Here is a 20,008-nt window from a genome sequence, read left to right on the forward strand (position 1 = left end):
GACAAATTTTCATTGCAACTAACTGGTCTCCGTTAATGTCATATGTCATATGGACGTGGGCACATACATATGCTGTTGATACTGCCCATAACCAAAGGCACTAGAATAACAAGATGCGTAACGGCCATACATTGGTTTGGCACCATGCAGCCACTTTTTTGGTGATTTGGCCAAAATTGCTCTCTTTCCGCTCGCTTACGCTGAGAGCGTAAGAAATTTAAAAATAGAATTTGCTTGCTTGTGTGAGTAAAAACAAGAGGCGTATATGTGTGCGTGCGTACTTGTGCTAGAAGACAATTTTCGGGTCGAAATCAATTCTGATCGAAGAAACGAATTTACATATTTGGAGTTTTGGCCAATTTCGTAGCAATATGATGAAATAAAATAAAAATTCATGCCCTGACTATTATAATTTTAAAGTTTTTTTAAATTCGTTTGTTAAGATCGCCGCTCGATCCCTTGTACCCTTTACATATTTATATTTATGTTCATAATTAATTATGTGTAATATATATAGACTACTTTTACACTTACACTACTTTTGCACTTAATGCTCAACAATAAATGTTTTATACACATTTGTTTTTTATTATTTTTAAAAATATTTCATTAACTTTAATGTGTATTTTACAAATATTAAAAAAAATATCATATGGTGCCTTTAGTTTTCCGAAGTATGAAAAATTTAAGTAATAAAAAAAAAAAAAAAAAAAACATGAAAACCGTTTGTTGCAAAAGTCATATCTTGAGCCACGAAGTGCGGACACAAGCACTCAACAATCATGGCCTTATTAATTTTTCTCACTTCGCAAGCTGAATACTCTAGTGACAAATATTCTAATAAAGTCATTTGTGAAATTTTTTTTTGTATGTACATAGATTCATTTATTACTATTTCTAATCTTTACTTAAATAATGATAACGTTAAGGCAAGGTAAAACAAGAATTTTTCGCATGGTGCCAATTGATCAAAAATAATATAGATTTAAAGTCTAAGAACTTCTAAGGTGAAGCGCATATTTTGTCAAATTTACAATGCATGAGCATACGTGTGCACATATAAAGTTGTCTGCTATCACTGTAAGCGTAGAAAAGAGCTGTTCGCTGTAGCGCCCTTCGCTCTCTCGCTCTCGAACAAAAATTCGAGAGAGCCTGGAGCCACCTCTAGAGCCACAGCAAAAAAATCGTGTGCCAAAAAATCGTATGGCGTTACGCATCTTGTTATTCTAGTGTCTTTGCCATAACTATATATATTTACATATATACATTTTATTTATATTAGTCTTGTTTTAAACACTTTTCGCCCACAAACCGCCAATCGCATGCCCACTCACCCTAGCGCCACCAAAATGGAAACAAGGTGTAACGCCCATTAATTTGAAAAATTTGTTCAGTTTGTTTGATTTTCCTAATTATACCCGTTACTCGTAGTGTAAAGGGGTACTCTAGATTCGTTGAAAAGTATCTAACAGGCAGAAGGAAGCATTTCCGACCACAAAAAGTATATATATTCTTGAACAGGATCAATAGCAGAGTCGATATAGCCATGTCTGTCTGTCCGTATGAACGTCGAGATCTCAGGAACTATAAAAGCTAGAAAGTTGAGATTCAGCATACAGATTCTAGAGACAAAGACGCCACGCCCACTCCAACGCCCTAAAGCCGCGAAACCGGTCAGGCCCACGGTTTGGAAAAAATTTCTCATTTTATTCCCAAATATATATCGATATCCCAGAAAAATGATGAAATTTCGCGTTCGCATTCACACTAGCTGAATAAAGGGTATCTGATAGTCGGGGAACTCGACTATAGCATTATCTCTTGTTTTGATATCAATGCTATGAGTGGCTAAACGACCAAAATCTCATCCTAGCTGAGTAACTCGTAACTTACAGTCAATGGACTCGACTGTAGCGGTCACTCTAGTTTTTAATTAAGTATCTAAATGTTCCCAATGCAGCAACATATTGATAATCCCCTTCGATTTTCCAATTTGTTATGAAAGAAAACGAAATTATATATTATCAGAAAACTGGTGTGTACCGATGCTGCGTTGTCAGCTATGGCGAAGTATGATAAAGGTGTCGGTGCTTAATTTGAAGTTCTCGGAGTTTAATTTCAATTAAAAGAAACATTTCCAAAAAATGTATTACAAATATTTTACTAGCGAAAAATGTAGAGTTGTAACTTACGACAGATGGCAGCGTGCCGCAATCGAAACTTATATATAATTTAAACCATACTTTGAGTAGTGTTGTGCAAGTTTTCCCTTAAGATGTTTATACTGTCCTTAAGGAGCCTTGATTTTTAGAGCATGTACACTATCTAATCTCATAGACATCTAAAGCAAATTTGCATTTCGAAAGTGAAAGTGAAAGGGCTACAGATTAAGAAAAATTTAAAATGAAAACAATTCTTACTCCAAGAGTAAGAAATATACTGTATTAACGTCTGAAAGGGTATACAATATGATACTGAGATAATGTATTTAGATTCCATGCGTACGTGTCTGGTGTTGCCGAGCACAACTTTAAGAGTTAAAGCTGCTTCGATAAGAGAAATATATCCGATTGTCACGATGGGTGTCACTGACGAAGTACGTGCCCTGCTTTTACCCATCCCGTGTTTTCCCAACTTAACGAAAACTAAGTGATGCTCTGTGAATTTAAAATACTTCAACACCTTTTTTGTTTAGTGGGTAAGTGCTACCAATTTCGTTTTGTCCAATTTTTCATACCTTGGGATGTATTACTGACTTTTTTTCGGCATTCAACTTCAGTTTTTTCACCACAAAAGTGACAAAGTTTTCTTACCATAGAATAGATTTTCGCACTCTAGGTAGAACATATGGAGTGTCCTCACCCATATTCATTATTTATTTCAAAATATAAAATACAATTTTTCCTTTCAGAAAACTCCTAGTCTGGTAAGGGGTGACTATGCGATTGACTCAATAAATTGGTAAGTTCTAACTAAAATTACAAAATACAATTGCTATTGGGTCTTAAGAATTCGCATATTCGGGTGTACAATTATAAACAAGAGAGACTTCCCCGACTATCAGATACCCGTTACTCAGCTAATGGGAATGCGAACTCAAAATTTCATCATTTTTTTGGGATACCGATAGATATTGGGGAATAAAATGAGAAAGCATTTAAAAATTGATTAAAAGAGCGGGCGTTTTTGGTGTATTGTATGTGAAATAAACAATAAAAAAAAAGAAAAATCTAAAAAAATTTCAAAAGTGTGGGCGTGGCAGCTTTGGCAGCGGCTATTGGTCCTTCTGCCTGTTACATACATTTCAACGCATCTAATATACCCTTTTACTCTACGAGTAACGGGAATGTGTAGAATGTGTACATAGTTGTGTGCCTGAATATACCTTTTAGAAGATCATTATCATCAAAATATTCATTATACCAATTTTGTTAGCTTCAACAATTGGGCCGCTGGTCTGCAACTCACGGTGAGGCTGTACGGCCACATAGTTACCAAGTGTCCACCATACACTGGCGACCCGATTTAACGGCTTAACAGCGCGACCGCTGTCTTCCCGCCTGCTCTGTCTTCAAACTAGCCAGAGTCACAATCCCCAATGCAATACGACTCCCGTCCCGTACCAGTCTTTACTCACAAAATGCGTATTGTGTTTAGCCTATGGAGCTCATACATCACTTTGTTCTGAGAAAAATGAGGCACAGAAAACAATTCCTTTAATAAAATACAATACATTTTTCGTCATCTTTGTTTTTGTCTTCTTTTGATATTGTATATATGCGTGTGTATATATTTGTGTTTTCAGTTTTATTATTGCTGTTATACTTCTTTTCTGATGCCCTTTACTGGTTCTTTGAGTCCAAATTTCTATTCCTTTCGAAATCCTCGTATTCATGTCGTTTGCGTACTGGTCTTTGGTATTTTCATAGTTATTCAGACTGTGAACGTGAACTGCCACTACGCCAACACGATTAATGCCTACTCCTATATATGTATGTTTTCATGAACGAGTATTAACTTTAAAAAATTTTTTAAAATTGAATCGAAGTGCTAAATTAAATTTAACTCGATAGTTTTAGTTTTCCTGGAGATATCTATGACAAAAGTATTAACGACTACGACGCAGCACTCCAACTTCGCCTGCATTCGTTACCTCGTTATTATGGTTCGTTGTGTCTGGCAATCCTGCAATTAACATATTCATGCGGCGAAAACAATCGGCTACAATTTTAATGAACGCTAAAAGTAAATTTATTGCCCTTTTTCTGTACTCCTTTCTTAAATTTTTAAAACAGTTCATCAAGTGAAACTTTGTGATCTCGTCTCGATCCCAGGAACTCATACTGCTTAGCTTTCGCTTTGGCTTCCTTTTTGTCGCTGTTCTCGGCCTCCCCAGGTATATCGTATCGTATCGATTCATTGATCTTACCGAAATGAATGATTGTGGGACTCGGGCAGAATCAAATGGCCACATATACATACATTTATTCACATACATGCATAAATACTTCTAAAAACAAATCAACACAAGCAAAGACAGCGACAAAGGGGAATAACAATGCAAGCTCAGCCTCGGACATCGTCTGGTACCTCCAGACCCACGGCGAGTGACACTTTTGTTTTATATTCGCAACTTTTTATGCTGGATCTCTGAGAACAAAAGACGATTTCTCAGTAAAAAAAACGAACACAATCACAGGCATACCGATTGTGTATTGTACTTGGTGATTGCACCTTCCCTTACCACCACCCCTATAGAATCTTTGGGCTCGTATTGCTTCAGAGCACCTTAAGGTGTACCGCCTTTGCTGGAGTCTCGGCCGCTCAGTTTCTTACCGCGATGGCATAAATTGAAACTTGTATTATATTACGGAGTACGAGAGATGAACGTTTTTGAAATATATTATATGTATATTTGACTTTCCGGTATTCAAGCTCCGATAACAACGGCACAGCTTACGCACTTATATGTGTACGTAGAAAACTCTAGCCCAGGTTATACTTATTAGGGATTCCGTGCGGTCGCTCAGAACATATACAAATTACTACGATGACAACAAAGGGAAAAAAAGCCCTAACGAGCCAGGTAATTACCAAGCCCAGTTCGACTGAACAATTATCTGAAATGCGTTTTCCCAACTGCATTATACCTATTTAATGGTAACTCTGGCTCCGATGACAACTTAAATACTGTGTGTGCGAGTAATTGCACCCGAGTACGCTGCACTAGCACATGTCATTTGTGTTTTAGTGTACAGTTGTTGATACCTTCAAAATCACTTAAGCCAATAACTCGCATGCAAATTCGTTTGAAGGTAAAACACCGTAGATGGGCGATTGTAAGCTAGTCAATACTAGATAATAGCGCTTCAAACCAGAATTCACCATAAGAATTCACAGCCATATATCATATATGGACTTTTTAAAATTGAACGGTTGGAAAAATAAAAATAAAACAAGACAGAAAGCCATCGAGAAGACTTTGCGAACGCACGAAACTTTGCAAGCTTCAGACTGAACTCTAAATACTCTCAACAAGAGAGAACGGTCTTCTCGAGTTCCTCGAGCGTGACAGTTGCGTTAGTCCGGGCGTTGGAACAAACATGCACATCACATCACAAAAATCTGCATTCTTATAATATACCTTATATGTATCTTATAACTGGGCGTTCATATAGACGACAAGATGGACAGGACCAGATTTACACGGCTAGTTATCCTTATCAGGACTAAAACGAGAAACGGGTATAACAACAACATAAGAACTGAAGTTTCCTATATCTAGCTGGATACATAAGTATATCCAGGGCGCTACAATAATGTTTTGAATCAGACCAATAAATATATTTTGTAAAAATACATATATCGTCATACCAGCATTATTATCTCAATTTTTTTCCTTTTACCCTTCCTCAAGATCGGACACCGTTTTAGATTTTAATTGTTTCGTGCGTACATAGTAGCCGCTCTCGCCCACTATCCACTAGATAAGCACAATTTTTATAACCGTTACTCGTAGAGCAAATGGGTATACTATATTCGTTAAAAAGGAAGTTACAGGTAGAAGGAAGCGTAAAATCCGACCATAAAAATTGTATATAATCTTGATCAGGCTCAATAGCCAAGTCGGTCCGTATGAACGTCTCGATCTCAGGAACTATAGAAGCTAGAATGTTGAGATTAAGCACGCAGATTCTAGCGACAAAGGCGCAGCAGATTCGTCGAAAAGTAGGTAACGGGAAGAAGGAAGCGTTTCGGACCAACGAATCTGGTATACTCTTTTACTCTACGAGTATAAGAAGGAGACAATGACTTCAAAAATTCTGAGAGGATGCTTTTTTAGTTTCTCAAATATTTTGTAGTCCACGAACTTTTGTAAGTTTTTTATGTCTCCAGAAATCTATTATCACATGGAGCGCAAGCAAATAAAGTACAGTTCAGCATTTTATTGTAATTATACAAATCAATAAATCAAAGACTAAAGAAATTCATCTAACGCATTCGTTTTCATAGGGATTGACAGAAGTAACATACGTTGAGGGTTATTATTTTACTATTTAGTAATGTAAAATTTGTTTTGATATTGCATTTTCTCTCATTAAATCAACGCGTTATTGCCAGTATGACCTTGTAGAGATAAACTATATATCCATTATATATGTGATTTGATAAAGTTTAATTTGCGTTTTTTGTAATTTTCACATTGCCGTCCTGTTTTTATAACTGTACGCACTTATTTTAGTCAGAAGTTTGCGAAAGAAACATTTGCGACTGATCAAAAAGATCAGTCAGTTGCGTCCGTTTCTACGCAAACCATTCTCTAATTCCATACTTGTCGGATAAAAGGGAATACTAGATTCGTTGAAACGTACATATGTTACAGATATATGGAAGTGTTTTCGACCCTATAAAGAATATATATTATTAATCACGAGCCGAGTCAATCTGGCCTTGTCCGTCAGTCCGCCCGCCCGTGAGCTAGTGGAAATGTATGCGAAATTTCATAATTTTACTGGGGTATCTATAGATATTCGTTAATAAAATGAAAAAAAATTAAAAATTGTTTAAAAGTGTGGACGGGGCAGTTCTAAGCGGTTTGTGGTCATACGAGGGGGCGTGGCAAAAAGCCGTTTTGGTAAGCCGTTAGAAATTTACAAAAGTAATAAAAATATGAAAAAATATCAAAATATTTTTCATAAATGTGGGCGTGGCAGTTCTGGGCGTTAGAGTGGCCGTGGCAACATAGATCAAACAAGATGCCAATGTGGTTGCTGAAATCAAAATTGAACTTATTGAGGAGTCTTCTAAAATGCAAGGGCCTAGTGCCAAAATAAGATAGGAAGAAAATAAAAATATTTGGCAAGTCACCATCACCAACACGGAATTGGCCTTCTTGATGAAAAATTGCTCAAAACGATACTGTACGCTAAAGGTGCGATGGAAAGACGCACTGGCTCAGGCAAAGCTTAAACCTGGCTGCCGTCCTGGGTTCAAAGTACGTCAAGAGTGGTTTGCATACGAGCTCAACTGCAATCGCAACTGGAAGCACAGGCAAAGCCACAGTCGAAACTGAAGGCTGCAGTCGAACTCGCGAGCAAATTCAAATCGAAACACCACCGGGCTGCATGCCACTTGATGGTGGTGGTTGATATATCACGGAATTTGTATGTGGGTGTATTGGCTACATAGGCATAAGCAAGCTAAGCCTGCAAAAGCGACTGTGTGAAACCAGTTGAGAAATATGAAGAACAGATAAAAACGACTCCAGAGAAATAAAGACATACAACAAAAAGGCACGCGCGAATAGTCCGAACGGTTTTGAGAAGGGACGGATGCGGATCCGCGGAGTGGGGATGACAGCAGCGAAACCTTGACTTCCTTTGTTTTGTGCACAGCCACAAGGCAGTGAACTTTTCTATTTGAGCCTCCACCAGTACAAACGAAACAAGACAATATGCGTATAAGGTATGACGGGATATCATCTACTCCCTTCGCAGAATGACGGGTATTAAAAAGATTGCTTTGCATACCCGGTTATTAATTTAAAAACAAAATAAAACGCCTCGACTATCAGATACCACAGTCATCCAAGCCATGTCTTTCAAACAATACTTTAACGAATGAATTCGAAATGCATATTTCAACTTTCTCTGCCTTAGCACTTAAGGACTTATCCACTTTGGTATTTCGAGAGTATACAATCCCTTTTATACCTGTTAGAGTAAAACGGTACTCTATGTTCGTTGAAAAGTATCTAACAGGCAGAAGGAAGAATTTCTGACCGCAGAAAGTGTATATATTCTTGATCAGGATCAATAGCCGAGTCGATCTGGCCATGTCCATCTGTCCGTATGAACGCCGACCACGGTTGCCACGCCCACTCTAACGCCCTTAAACTGCCCAAAACTGCCACGCACACATTTTTGAAAAATTGCCGGATATTGTTGCATAATTTTATTTGTAACGTAAACTTCTATCGACTATTTGACTGTCTACGGAATATGATAAGTAGGTGTCCATTTTCGCTAAGTTGATTTTCAATGTAATATATGAATTGTGTGCACATCGTCTCACGACGCAAACGAAACAAATAATTTATATAAAGTTATTTTTTATTGATCGTTACAAAATTGCAAATTACACATTTTTGGAGCTGAATATTATCACATGTTCAATTTAATATAGACAAAGTCGAAAAGATAAAAATAAATAAAGAAACCGTAACAAGCACATAAAAACAAAATTAAATTGATTAAGTCATCTAGGAAAGAAAAGAATAAAGAAAAGAATTTTAATTTTTGCCGATTTCCCGCTAAATTCAACAACAGCTAGATTAAAAGTTGTTCAGGTTGACCTTTTATTGTCGTAGAATAGATTGGCCGAGATCCCGACGTTCATACCGATCCGAATCAAAATATAAATTTCAAATTTCATGGTCGGAAACGGTTCCTTTCACCTGCATACGTTTCATATAGCGCGTTTGTACCTCTCTTAGAGAAGTTTTCTCTTAATAAGATAAGATGCAATCGCGTTCTACTGTCTTTTTTCTGACTACTTTTTATAAAACATATTAATTAAATAGGGTATTTACTTCATGGCTTTCAGTTATTAAACTACAAATGTGTATTTTTAACTTTTTTAGGTCCAATAATGGTAATGACGACGGCTCTCCAATGTCCAGTTCTGATGTGGAAACTTTTAATGGGAAAATAGTTTACAATCTTGATGGCAGCGCACACATCATCGCCACAGATAATACCAATGGAGGTGGATCAGGGTCTGGCCAAAATTGTTATGGTTCAGCATCGAATTCACTAAAGAACCTGTCAAAGGCTAAAGATCGAAGGCAGGAAGAGATAGATATAGAACACCCGTCCCAGTATCATCTAGAGCAAAGCGAGAACAAGAGGCAGGAGGAAGCTGTGGATACTCGTCCTGGTTTCGAATCCTTAGGAGGCGCTTGCCACAAATCAAGTCCAAAAATCCATTCCTTTCGTGTGGTGTCCGCACAAGATGCTAACTCAACTTGTCAGGATCAAATCAGAGCATTTAAAATCCAGAAACCAATTTTAATGTGTTTTATATGCAAGTTGTCTTTCGGCAACGTTAAGTCCTTTAGCTTGCATGCAAACACTGAACACCGACTCAATTTGGAAGAGCTGGACCAGCAGCTACTTAATCGCGAGTACTCCAGTGCCATTATACAAAGAAATATGGATGAAAAGCCACAGATATCCTTTCTACAGCCCTTGGGTAATAATGACGCCTCTGCTGATAGCAATGATACCGAGAAGCTTCAAACAGCAACTGAGGGCAGTGACGCCACTCTGCCTTCGTCTCCGCACCCAGTTATCAGGAATGACTCTGAACTTGAGCCCGAAAATAAGCAAGAGACTGAGCAGAATCGGCTCCTGAACCAGGACCGGGAGCAAGAGTCTGAATCAGATCAGCACACTAGTAGTAGTAAAATGGCGGCACCTAGTGCATATATCCCATTATCATCGCCCAAAGTAGCGGGAAAATTAACTGTGAAATTTGGTTCCTTAAACTCAGCAACAGCAAAGACTAATAACCTATCAAAAGTTTCCTCAACCAGTTCACCACCATCGACATACGCATCCGGGGAAGTCTTATCACCCAGTACTGATAATATAAGTAACCATAAGTCAACACATTGCAACCAAGAAACAGAGCCACCCTCGTCGTCTTCGTCAGAGGTGGAAATGAAGATTGGCTCTATGTCCACATCACCTCAAACAAATGATTCGGATGTTCCATGCTCAGGTTTTTTGCAAATGCAGCACATGACAACAGGTGGTGCATATACTCCTCAAGTCAGTTCCTTCCATGCATCTTTAGCTGCGCTGGCCGCCAACGAATCAAATGACAACCGGGTTAAGCTGATCACAGAGTTCCTTCAACAACAGCTGCAGCAACATCAGAGTTCCTTATTTCCAAGCCCATGTCCCGATCACCCCGACCTCAATGGTGTGGACTGCAAAACCTGCGAACTCCTTGACATCCAGCAGCGGTCAAAGTCACCGTCTTCTTCACATCACCAGTTTTCTCAATCTCTTCCCCAGCTGCAAATTCAGTCGCAGCCCCAGCAAACCCCACATCGCTCACCTTGCAGCAACAGTGTTACCCTGGCCGTATCACCAAGCGCCTCCTCGGTGGCCAGCGCTGGAAATGCGTCGACCGCCACATCCAGCTTTACAATCGGCGCCTGTTCCGAGCACATCAATGGTCGTCCCCAAGGAGTAGACTGTGCGCGGTAAGCAATAGGTTCGAACTAGTATGCAGTAGCATTTCGGGTCTCAGTCCGATTACGGGGGATGGATAGGTTTTTATGGATGTGAAGTCATAGGCCTTGCTGCAGGCATTTCATGGGTGATTGGTGAAGGGTTGCCTTTGAGGACCGCACATACCACGTGAAGGGTGCGATTATTGATCTTTGAAAGGGGTACACGTTCATTAACAATGCCGTAATATGCGGAATTATTAAGGATATTTGAACTTGTGACTGGATCTGAAAACTTTTTGCCACTGTTGAACAATAAGTCATTAGGCCAACAGCAGTAACTTCATGGGTTGATTAGTTGCGCCCGCGGGACAAGCTTACAGGCTGCTCATTAAAACGTAAATGTCGATTGGGTTGATGATAAAAAGCCCTCCGGTTAGTTGCATCCCACTAATTGCTTCACACTTGAATAATCACGTTTGCTTCCAAATCCCAACCGGGATTGACAAGAAGCACCAATGAGAATATTCTCTGGTGAATTTGTAGATTGGAGAGTGTTAAATTTGTGTATACGGGCAAAGTAAATAAAAAAGATAAGCCCTAACTCCGACGAATGCACTTAAGTTTCGGCAAACCAACAGGTGTGCTGGTTTTTTTCATTCCTACAATTTAATGTTGTTGGAAATTTGTATCACGCGGAACATTTAGGTTGCTTCTTTATTAAAAGGGTAAATATTATATTTACAAACGGGAACAAAAAGCAAACGAGATTTTAGGAATGTACCATCATAAATTGTTGAATGGAGTACATTGTATATTGCGGCGATCTATCTGTTGTTGCGAGGAATCTGTTGTTGTTAATAAGGTCCACACCACTTTTAGTCTCCGGTCCCATAAATATATATTATATGCCTGTATATTTCAATTAAGAGTTTGTTGGGAAATCTTTGTTATGTTGATATGATCTGCACGGAGGGGGCAAAGTTAAATATTGCAGTGGCGTAAGTTTATGATGGCGGCCGAACCAACAAAAATTAAACCAATTGCGCTGATTTCACTTAATAAATGTTTCTGACCGCCTGTCCGTCCGGACCCCAATTGTTACAATTTAATGGTGTCGCCTGGGTCGAGGCGAGCAACTGTCGGTTCGGTATCATTATAATTTTTCTGTCACTTTGTTAGGTACCACCAATGATACAACTCCATAGTAATCTACTAATCGAATACAAGCAAATCAAATCGCTTGGCCATTCTTAACTATCTTTTGTATAACGTATTCTGATTCGTTGTTTAATGATTACTATGCTTATTTTCGATCCTCAGCTGTGAAATGCTTCTAAACTCGGCTCGATTAAATAGCGGCGTGCAAATGTCCACTCGCAATTCCTGCAAGACTCTTAAATGCCCCCAATGCAATTGGCACTATAAATATCAGGAAACTTTGGAGATCCACATGAGGGAGAAACATCCAGATGGGGAGAGTGCTTGTGGTTATTGCCTTGCAGGTATTAAGTCCATTAAGCTTACAAAATACTACTTCGACTTTTTATTAAAATTACAAAATTGAAGACAAATTAATTTTTCATGATTTTACTACATATATAAGCGGTATATTTTAGTTATTTCGATTGCTAATTGTTCTATTGCTCGGTTGTTTATTGAACACCATATGGTGTACTTTTTACACCCTTAAGGCGGAGCTGATCGGTCTTTGTTTGCCCGTCCACTACGAAACGGCGTTACATTACCCTTTTTTTTACTTTTTCATTACTTTTTTATTACCTTTTTATTACTTTTTATAATGTTAACAGTGGGTTTCAGTCCTGTAATAAAACGATGTTAGATTTTTAAAAGAGTTTTAAATCAGTTACCAATTTATTTAAACCCTTTTCCTATGGCACAGGACAACAGCATCCTCGGCTGGCACGGGGGGAATCCTACTCTTGCGGTTATAAACCGTACCGCTGTGAAATCTGTAACTACTCCACGACCACCAAGGGTAATCTTTCCATTCATATGCAATCGGACAAACATCTGAACAATATGCAGGAGCTAAACAGCTCTCAAAATATGGTTGCAGCTGCGGCTGCTGCAGCGGTGACTGGCAAACTGCTGCTGTCCAGCTCCTCGCCCCAAGTAACCGCTGCAGGTTCATCCAACAGCGGGTCTGGCGCAGGCAGTGGCTCATCCAACATTGTCGGCGGCACCACATCCCTGAGCGGAAGCGCAACGCCTTCCGCAACTGGAGCAAATAGTTCCAATGCCAATGCCGGAAGCAATACAAACAACGCCGGTACCAAGCCAAAGCCTTCATTTCGATGCGACATCTGCAGCTATGATACTTCCGTGGCCCGCAACCTGCGCATCCACATGACCAGCGAGAAACACACCCACAACATGGCAGTGCTTCAGAATAATATCAAGCACATCCAGGCATTTAATTTCTTACAGCAACAGCAACAGAGCGGCACTGGGAATATTGCTGGCCACAGCTCCGGAACCTTTATGCCCGAGGTGGCTCTGGCTGATCTCGCGTACAACCAGGCCCTTATGATCCAGCTTCTTCACCAACAGCAACAACATCAGCAGTCAGCTAATACCAAACTATCGCCGTCGTCTTCGCCCGTGAGCACTCCTGATCAGTTTTCCTTTTCTCCCAAGCCAATAAAGCTCAATCATGGAACAGGAGCTGCCATGGGGATAGGAATGGCAATGGGAATGGGAATGAGCCACTCAAACGAAGTGTCCGGCGAATTATCAGGGGATCCTCACCCGCTAACAAAAACGGATAAATGGCCCACGGCTTTCTACAGCTGCCTAATCTGCGATTGCTTCAGTACGAACAACCTGGACGATCTGAACCAGCATTTGCTGCTAGATCGATCCCGACAATCCTCCAGCGCATCCTCCGAAATAATGGTTATTCACAATAACAACTATATATGCCGGCTGTGCAACTACAAGACGAATCTCAAGGCAAATTTCCAACTACACAGCAAGACGGACAAGCACTTGCAGAAGCTCAACTTTATCAACCACATCAGAGAGGGCGGTCCCCGGAACGAGTATAAAATGCAGTATCAGCAGCAGCTTGCCGCAAATGTAGTGCAACTTAAGTGCAACTGCTGCGACTTCCACACAAATTCTATCCAGAAGCTGGGTCTGCACACACAACAGATGCGTCACGACACAATGCGAATGATATTTCAGCATTTACTGTACATTGTTCAGCAAAGTGAAATGCACAATAAGTCGTCGGGTTCTGCTGAAGAAGATCCTCAATGCGCCTGCCCGGATGAAGATCAGCAAGTGCAGTTGCAGTCGTCCAAAAAACTGCTCCTGTGTCAGCTGTGCAACTTCACCGCTCAGAACATCCATGAAATGGTACAGCATGTGAAAGGAATAAGACACTTGCAAGTCGAGCAATTTATCTGTTTGCAGCGTCGCAGTGAGAACAAAGAAATACCCGCACTGAACGAAGTATTCAAAGTGACGGAATGGGTCATGGAAAACGAAGGTATGTTGGAACACATTAAAATATTCTATAAAAAATCAAAATGTACTACGAATTGACAAGGTGTACAAGTGTTTTAGTTTGAAAACAAGAAAGAAATCTAGCTTCGGCAAGCCGATGGTTTAACCTGCGCTGCGTCTATGCCTCTGGAATCTGTGCGCTTACTCCTAACCTTCCAGCTCTTATAGTTCCTGAGACAAGGCCATTCCTTTATATGATCGGAAACGCATTCTTCTCTTTGTTCCATAGTTTTCAACGAATCTAGTATACACTTTTATTATATATACTCTATGAGATTGCAAATATCTCCTTGAAGGGTTGCAAGCCTTAAACTGAAATCAAACCTAGGCCAAATATATAAAATACAAAAATATTAAATCATTTCTAAAAATTGTGATGATTTTGGTAATTGATAAAAATTACCTCATCAAATGAAAAATAAATATTTTGAACAAACTTGCAAACTGCGAGATCTGGACGTTCATACGGATGGGCATACCTTTGAACGAATCGAGTATAACCCTTTACTAATCGAGTAACGTGTATAAATAAAATATAATAATAATAATAACAAGCATACTTGTTGCCTCTAAGGCGTTTTAGGAATCTGTCAATCTAATCTTATCAGGTTCTAGACATAATGGCTGGATCAAATACATTAGAATAGTTCTAGTGTCTTCGGCTAGATCAAATCAGGGTTTGTTTCTGATATGAGAGGTAGGGTTATATGTTAATAGAGTTTTCAATGTGTCTAGTATTTTCGTTGACTCTGCAAGTTCACCTTCCCGATAATACCCTATCAGGGAAAATATAAATAAATATATATAATATGCAATTTAAATGAATATGATCTTGTGTAGAGATATTAGGTAAGGTTGTCCATCATGCACATATTAAATGCTTCTGATAAATACAATGATAAATACAAACGCTGCTCATGATTTTTAAAAGTTTCACCTTCCACAGACCATAACCATATTGCATTGTATAATACGGTTCGTTCGTTCGTAACTCATCATTAAGCGCTGATTTCAGTTCAATTTCTTCTTCGCCGCTCTTCGATTATTATCGTCTTCGTCTGCGTCTTCGCCCTGGCCTCGTCCTCGTACACATCCTCACGTTTTGGGCTCCGAATCATCGTCGCGTTTACGTAAATTCTTCTCTGTGCTTCCTCTCGTCTTCGCCCCCTCTTTTCTTTAGCGACTTATATGCGTTCTGAGATTTATACGCTGACGCTGACCCTTAAGGAAATTATTACAAATTACTTAAGAATGCAAAAACGATTATGTGTATCCATCGAATTTGCAATTAGTGACGTGCACACTTTGCTCCACACGAGTTTGATCCTCAGTCTCAGGCTCAGACTCAGTATGCTGCCCAGACTCTGGCTAGTCTTTCTTTGCTTGGGCATGGGTATTCGAAGCCCACAATCCAAGCGGCCAAACAAATTTACTCCACTCCGCAGTGTGAGATTCCCATATCAGATGCGCGGCGTCGTGCAGGTCCGAACCGCAGGCATAGCACCTAACCACAGAACACCGACGCGACGCCGAACCCCAAACCCCGAACTAAAAGACCGAACCTCGCAGAGACACAACAAACAGTCGCCGCTCCACCGCCACTTCTTGCGCACATACGGATTTGGCAGAACACATAGCAGTACTCCGCACCACATCAATTTGAAGCCAGGCCAGATTCGCACTTGCCCCTCGCCATGAGCTCACCTGCGCCCACTCCTTTTTATATGCTGATAATTGCGCATGCTGCTGCTACACTGATGTAGGGTGTCTCGGGTCTATATGCAAAACGACAATAAAGGTCCAAACGATTTCTGCGTCACTGCCAGCTCGCTTCGGCTAAAGAGTATTGTGCCTGCGGATCCGAAAAGCTGCTCCGCTGCGAATGCAGTCTGATGTTTCCCCTTGTTTCCGTTTGTCTTTCGATAAATGATATTAATTACTCTGTTGATTCTGTGAGCTTTGAACCTTTATTAGTGGCCTTCTCGACATTTCTAACTAGTATTAGTATTGGTTGAAGTCTATTTTTAGTTACAAATTGTTAGTTTTAAACATAAAAAAAATGGTAACTTCAAGATTAAAAATGCCTAATAACAAATTTTGCCACGATTAAAGTTTATTTAACAAAAATCTGAAGTAATAATACTCTTGGAATAACCTCAAAGTTTCAATTTCCTTTGCCCATAGCTTTCGAACGCCTGAACCGTTGACTTAATTTCTGTTTGTACGAAAGATTGAAAAACTGGAAACAAAACAACACAGAACGCTATATCCGACTTCCTCCACTACCAGAAACCTGCTACCCAGCTAGGGGGAGTGCGAAAGAGAAATTTGATTTGAATTTATTTTGGTATATCGATAGAAATCGACAACAAAAAATAATAAAATGATAAACTCTCAACTCCCTAGCTTCTATAGTTCCTGAGATCTCATACGGACTGACGGATAGACGGACATGGCCAGATCGATTCGGCTATTGATCCCTTATAAGGTCGGAAATGCTTGCTTCTGCCTGTTACATACTTTTCAACGAATCTAGTATACCCTTTTACTTTACGAGTAACGGGTTTAAGAACATACAACCTTTCAACAAATCTGGTATACCCTTTTAATCTTCATGTAACGGGTATAAAAAACAACGTTTTTACTTCAAGTGAATATAATCTTCGGCCTGCCGAATCTTGCTTTGTTTTATGTTGAAATAAACTTGTGCTGCGTAGGTGTCACTATAGTTGGGCGCAGGCCGCCTCACCGTGAGACTCACTAGGCATACGATTTATTTTTTCCTTCCTTATTTTATTAATGTGTTTTATTTTCAGATGTTTCTTTCGCATCTGGCCTAAATTTGGCTAGAACCGCATCCAATGATGCAACGGATGCCAGCTATGCTGCGGCATCATCTGCGGCAGCTCCGGCCATTCCAGATGTCAGTATGTTTTCACCAACATCTCCCTCAAGTTGCGCAACATCTTGCGATAAGAATTTGAGTCAAATTGTATCGCCAAACGTAAATAAACTTGGTTCAGGCGTCCCTACAACAGTATTCAAGTGTAATCTCTGCGAATACTTCGTCCAATCTAAAAGCGAAATTGCGTCTCATATTGAGACTGAGCACTCATGTGCTGAGAGTGATGAATTTATAACTATACCAACCAACACGGCTGCCCTGCAGGCTTTCCAAACAGCTGTGGCTGCAGCTGCTCTAGCTGCCGTGCATCAAAGATGCGCTGTTATAAATCCACCGATACAGGAGACCGTCGATGAAGACAAGGACTTAGATACGAATGTCAGTGACGCTCCTCTGGGCATAAAACAAGAGCGCGTCGAACAGGAAGTTGATCGCACGACATCAATGGAGGATATTAAAGACTTGGCCTCCCAAGCGACAGAATCTGGAGCTCCAGAGTCGCCAAAAGTTGCAGAAACTGAAGTTGGGGTACAGTGTCCGCTTTGCCTCGAGAACCATTTCCGGGAAAAACAGTACTTGGAGGACCATTTAACAAGCGTTCATAGCGTTACAAGAGATGGCCTCTCCCGGCTCTTACTTCTGGTGGATCAGAAAGCTTTGAAAAAAGAGAGCACAGATATAGCATGCCCTACAGACAAAGCTCCATACGCAAATACGAATGCGCCCGAGAGAGCACCATCCCCTATTGAAAACACCTGCAACGTTAGCCTTATCAAATCAACCTCAGCTAACCCAAGCCAGTCAGTGAGCTTGCAAGGACTATCTTGCCAGCAATGTGAGGCAAGCTTCAAGCACGAGGAACAGCTACTTAAGCATGCCCAACAGAATCAGCACTTTCCTTTGCAAAACGGGGAGTATTTGTGTCTTGCAGCCAGCCACGTTAGCCGTCCTTGCTTCATGAGTTTCAGAACCATTCCAGCTATGATCAGCCACTTTCAAGACATGCACATCAGCCTGATTATCTCGGAGCGCCATGTCTACAAGTATCGTTGCAAACAGTGCTCCTTAGCATTTAAAACACAGGAAAAACTTACCACGCATATGCTCTACCATTCGATGCGGGATGCTACAAAGTGCTCCTTTTGCCAACGTAACTTTCGCAGTACACAGGCGCTTCAGAAACACATGGAGCAAGCACACGCTGAGGATGGAACCCCATCAACAAGGACAAACAGTCCGCAGACGCCGATGTTAAGTACTGAGGAGACTAACAAGCATCTTTTAGCGGAGTCCCATGCAGGAGAAAGAGGTAAAACGAATTCATTTCAATTCAAAAAATAAGAATTCCGATAGAAAAAAACTGGATTTGTTTCAGAAGTTTCAGGGAGTGATGTCTCGCCAATTGAACTGGAGGCGCACCTAAACAAAGAAACTAGACATTTGTCACCTACTCCAATGTCTCTCGATTCCCAATCACATCAACAATACCTCGCGACTTTCGCTGCTTTGCTCAAACAACAGCAGTGTAACTCAGATGCTGGAGGCCTTCATCCCGAAACGCTGTCTATGTCCACTGGAGAGATGCCCCCTCAATTGCAGGTAGATCTTTTTTGAATTCGTAAAGGTCACACAGCTAATAAAATAATTGTTTAAGGGTCTACAAAATCTTCAGCATATACAACAGCATTTCGGAGCAGTTGCTGCCGCATCGGGTCTTCCAATTAACCCGGTCGATATGCTTAATATAATGCAATTTCACCACTTGATGTCCCTCAACTTCATGAACTTAGCACCGCCCCTAGTATTCGGCGCCAATGCTGCAGGCAATGCAGTATCTGGGTCATCAGCGCAAAATAACAGCATTACAACCGCCACCGCAACATCTGCTTCACTGGGTGATACACATCTTACCACTGGTGTCAGCTCTTTACCGGTAGATTCGGGGAAAGCTACCGCAGTTCCACCTCAAACTCAGCTCAATGCGAACGCAAACTCTCAGGTACTGTATTAAGACTATGATTGTTAAATCATAAATTGTAAGGAATTATATATTAACGATTTTGGGTAACATATTTAACCGTAAATGGTTTTAATCTCAGCATAAGAAAATTAATTCAATTAACATAATTAATTAAATTAATTTGAAAAGAAATTGTTTCTTTGTTATCAATCATTAATTGATCTTATTCTTTTTAATATACAAAATAAACTTGGTTCGGCAAGCGGCAAATTGGAATATGCATCATTCGATATAGTCGTCCGATCTTATAACTCTTCTTTTGCGAATGCTTCATGCAGATAGTTTTAAAGCATTGAGACTAGTTTTGCGTAGTTACAGACCAACTGACATGAATACATAGATTCGGCTGTTGATGTTCATAAAGAATATAAATATTTTGAAGGTTCGCAAATGCATGCTTTTTTAAAGGATATTTCCAAAGCAGGATTTCGACGAACCTTTAAAAATTAACATTTTTGTCGGTTTCTTTGTTAATTGGTATCTCGACGTTTACGGACGTACAGTCGGAAATGGCCAGATCGACTTGGCTGGTGATCCTGATCACAAATGTATATAGAAGTTTTTTTTTATTTGTTACCAAGTTTTTAACACATCTCGCTTGACACACGGTTCAAATAAGCGTAAATATCTTATTTTTATCTTGACTTTTTTTAGCAGCTGGCCAGCAACCAAAAACGAGCTCGAACGCGTATTACAGATGATCAGCTTAAAATATTGCGGGCCCATTTCGATATAAATAATTCGCCAAGCGAAGAGAGCATTATGGAGATGTCTCAGAAAGCAAATCTACCAATGAAGGTAAGGCTGC

General features: G+C 40.0%; 1 protein-coding gene across 8 annotated transcripts in view; it reads left to right on the forward strand.

Moving 5' to 3' along the window:
- The window catches only part of LOC117146341 (zinc finger protein 2), a 38,352-nt gene that overhangs the window by 10,983 nt on the left and 7,361 nt on the right, over positions 1–20,008 (forward strand). For 5 of the 8 annotated variants that reach the window (XR_004459796.1, XR_004459797.1, XM_033312477.1 and 2 more), the window contains 8 exons: positions 2,912–2,961; positions 9,143–10,774; positions 12,065–12,246; positions 12,645–14,258; positions 17,092–18,489; positions 18,556–18,779; positions 18,835–19,179; positions 19,855–19,998. Coding sequence is in view for 6 of the 8 variants with exons in the window: in XM_033312477.1 (XP_033168368.1) it covers positions 9,174–10,774; positions 12,065–12,246; positions 12,645–14,258; positions 17,092–18,489; positions 18,556–18,779; positions 18,835–19,179; positions 19,855–19,998 (5,508 nt within the window). In the remaining 2 variants the exon portion in view is untranslated. The remainder of the gene's footprint in view (positions 1–2,911; positions 2,962–9,142; positions 10,775–12,064; positions 12,247–12,644; positions 14,259–17,091; positions 18,490–18,555; positions 18,780–18,834; positions 19,180–19,854; positions 19,999–20,008) is intronic. The other 3 variants (XM_033312474.1, XM_033312475.1, XM_033312476.1) reach the window with 3 other exon arrangements.

This window comes from Drosophila mauritiana, chromosome 4 (genome assembly GCF_004382145.1).
Source record: "Drosophila mauritiana strain mau12 chromosome 4, ASM438214v1, whole genome shotgun sequence".
Lineage (NCBI taxonomy): Eukaryota > Metazoa > Arthropoda > Insecta > Diptera > Drosophilidae > Drosophila > Drosophila mauritiana.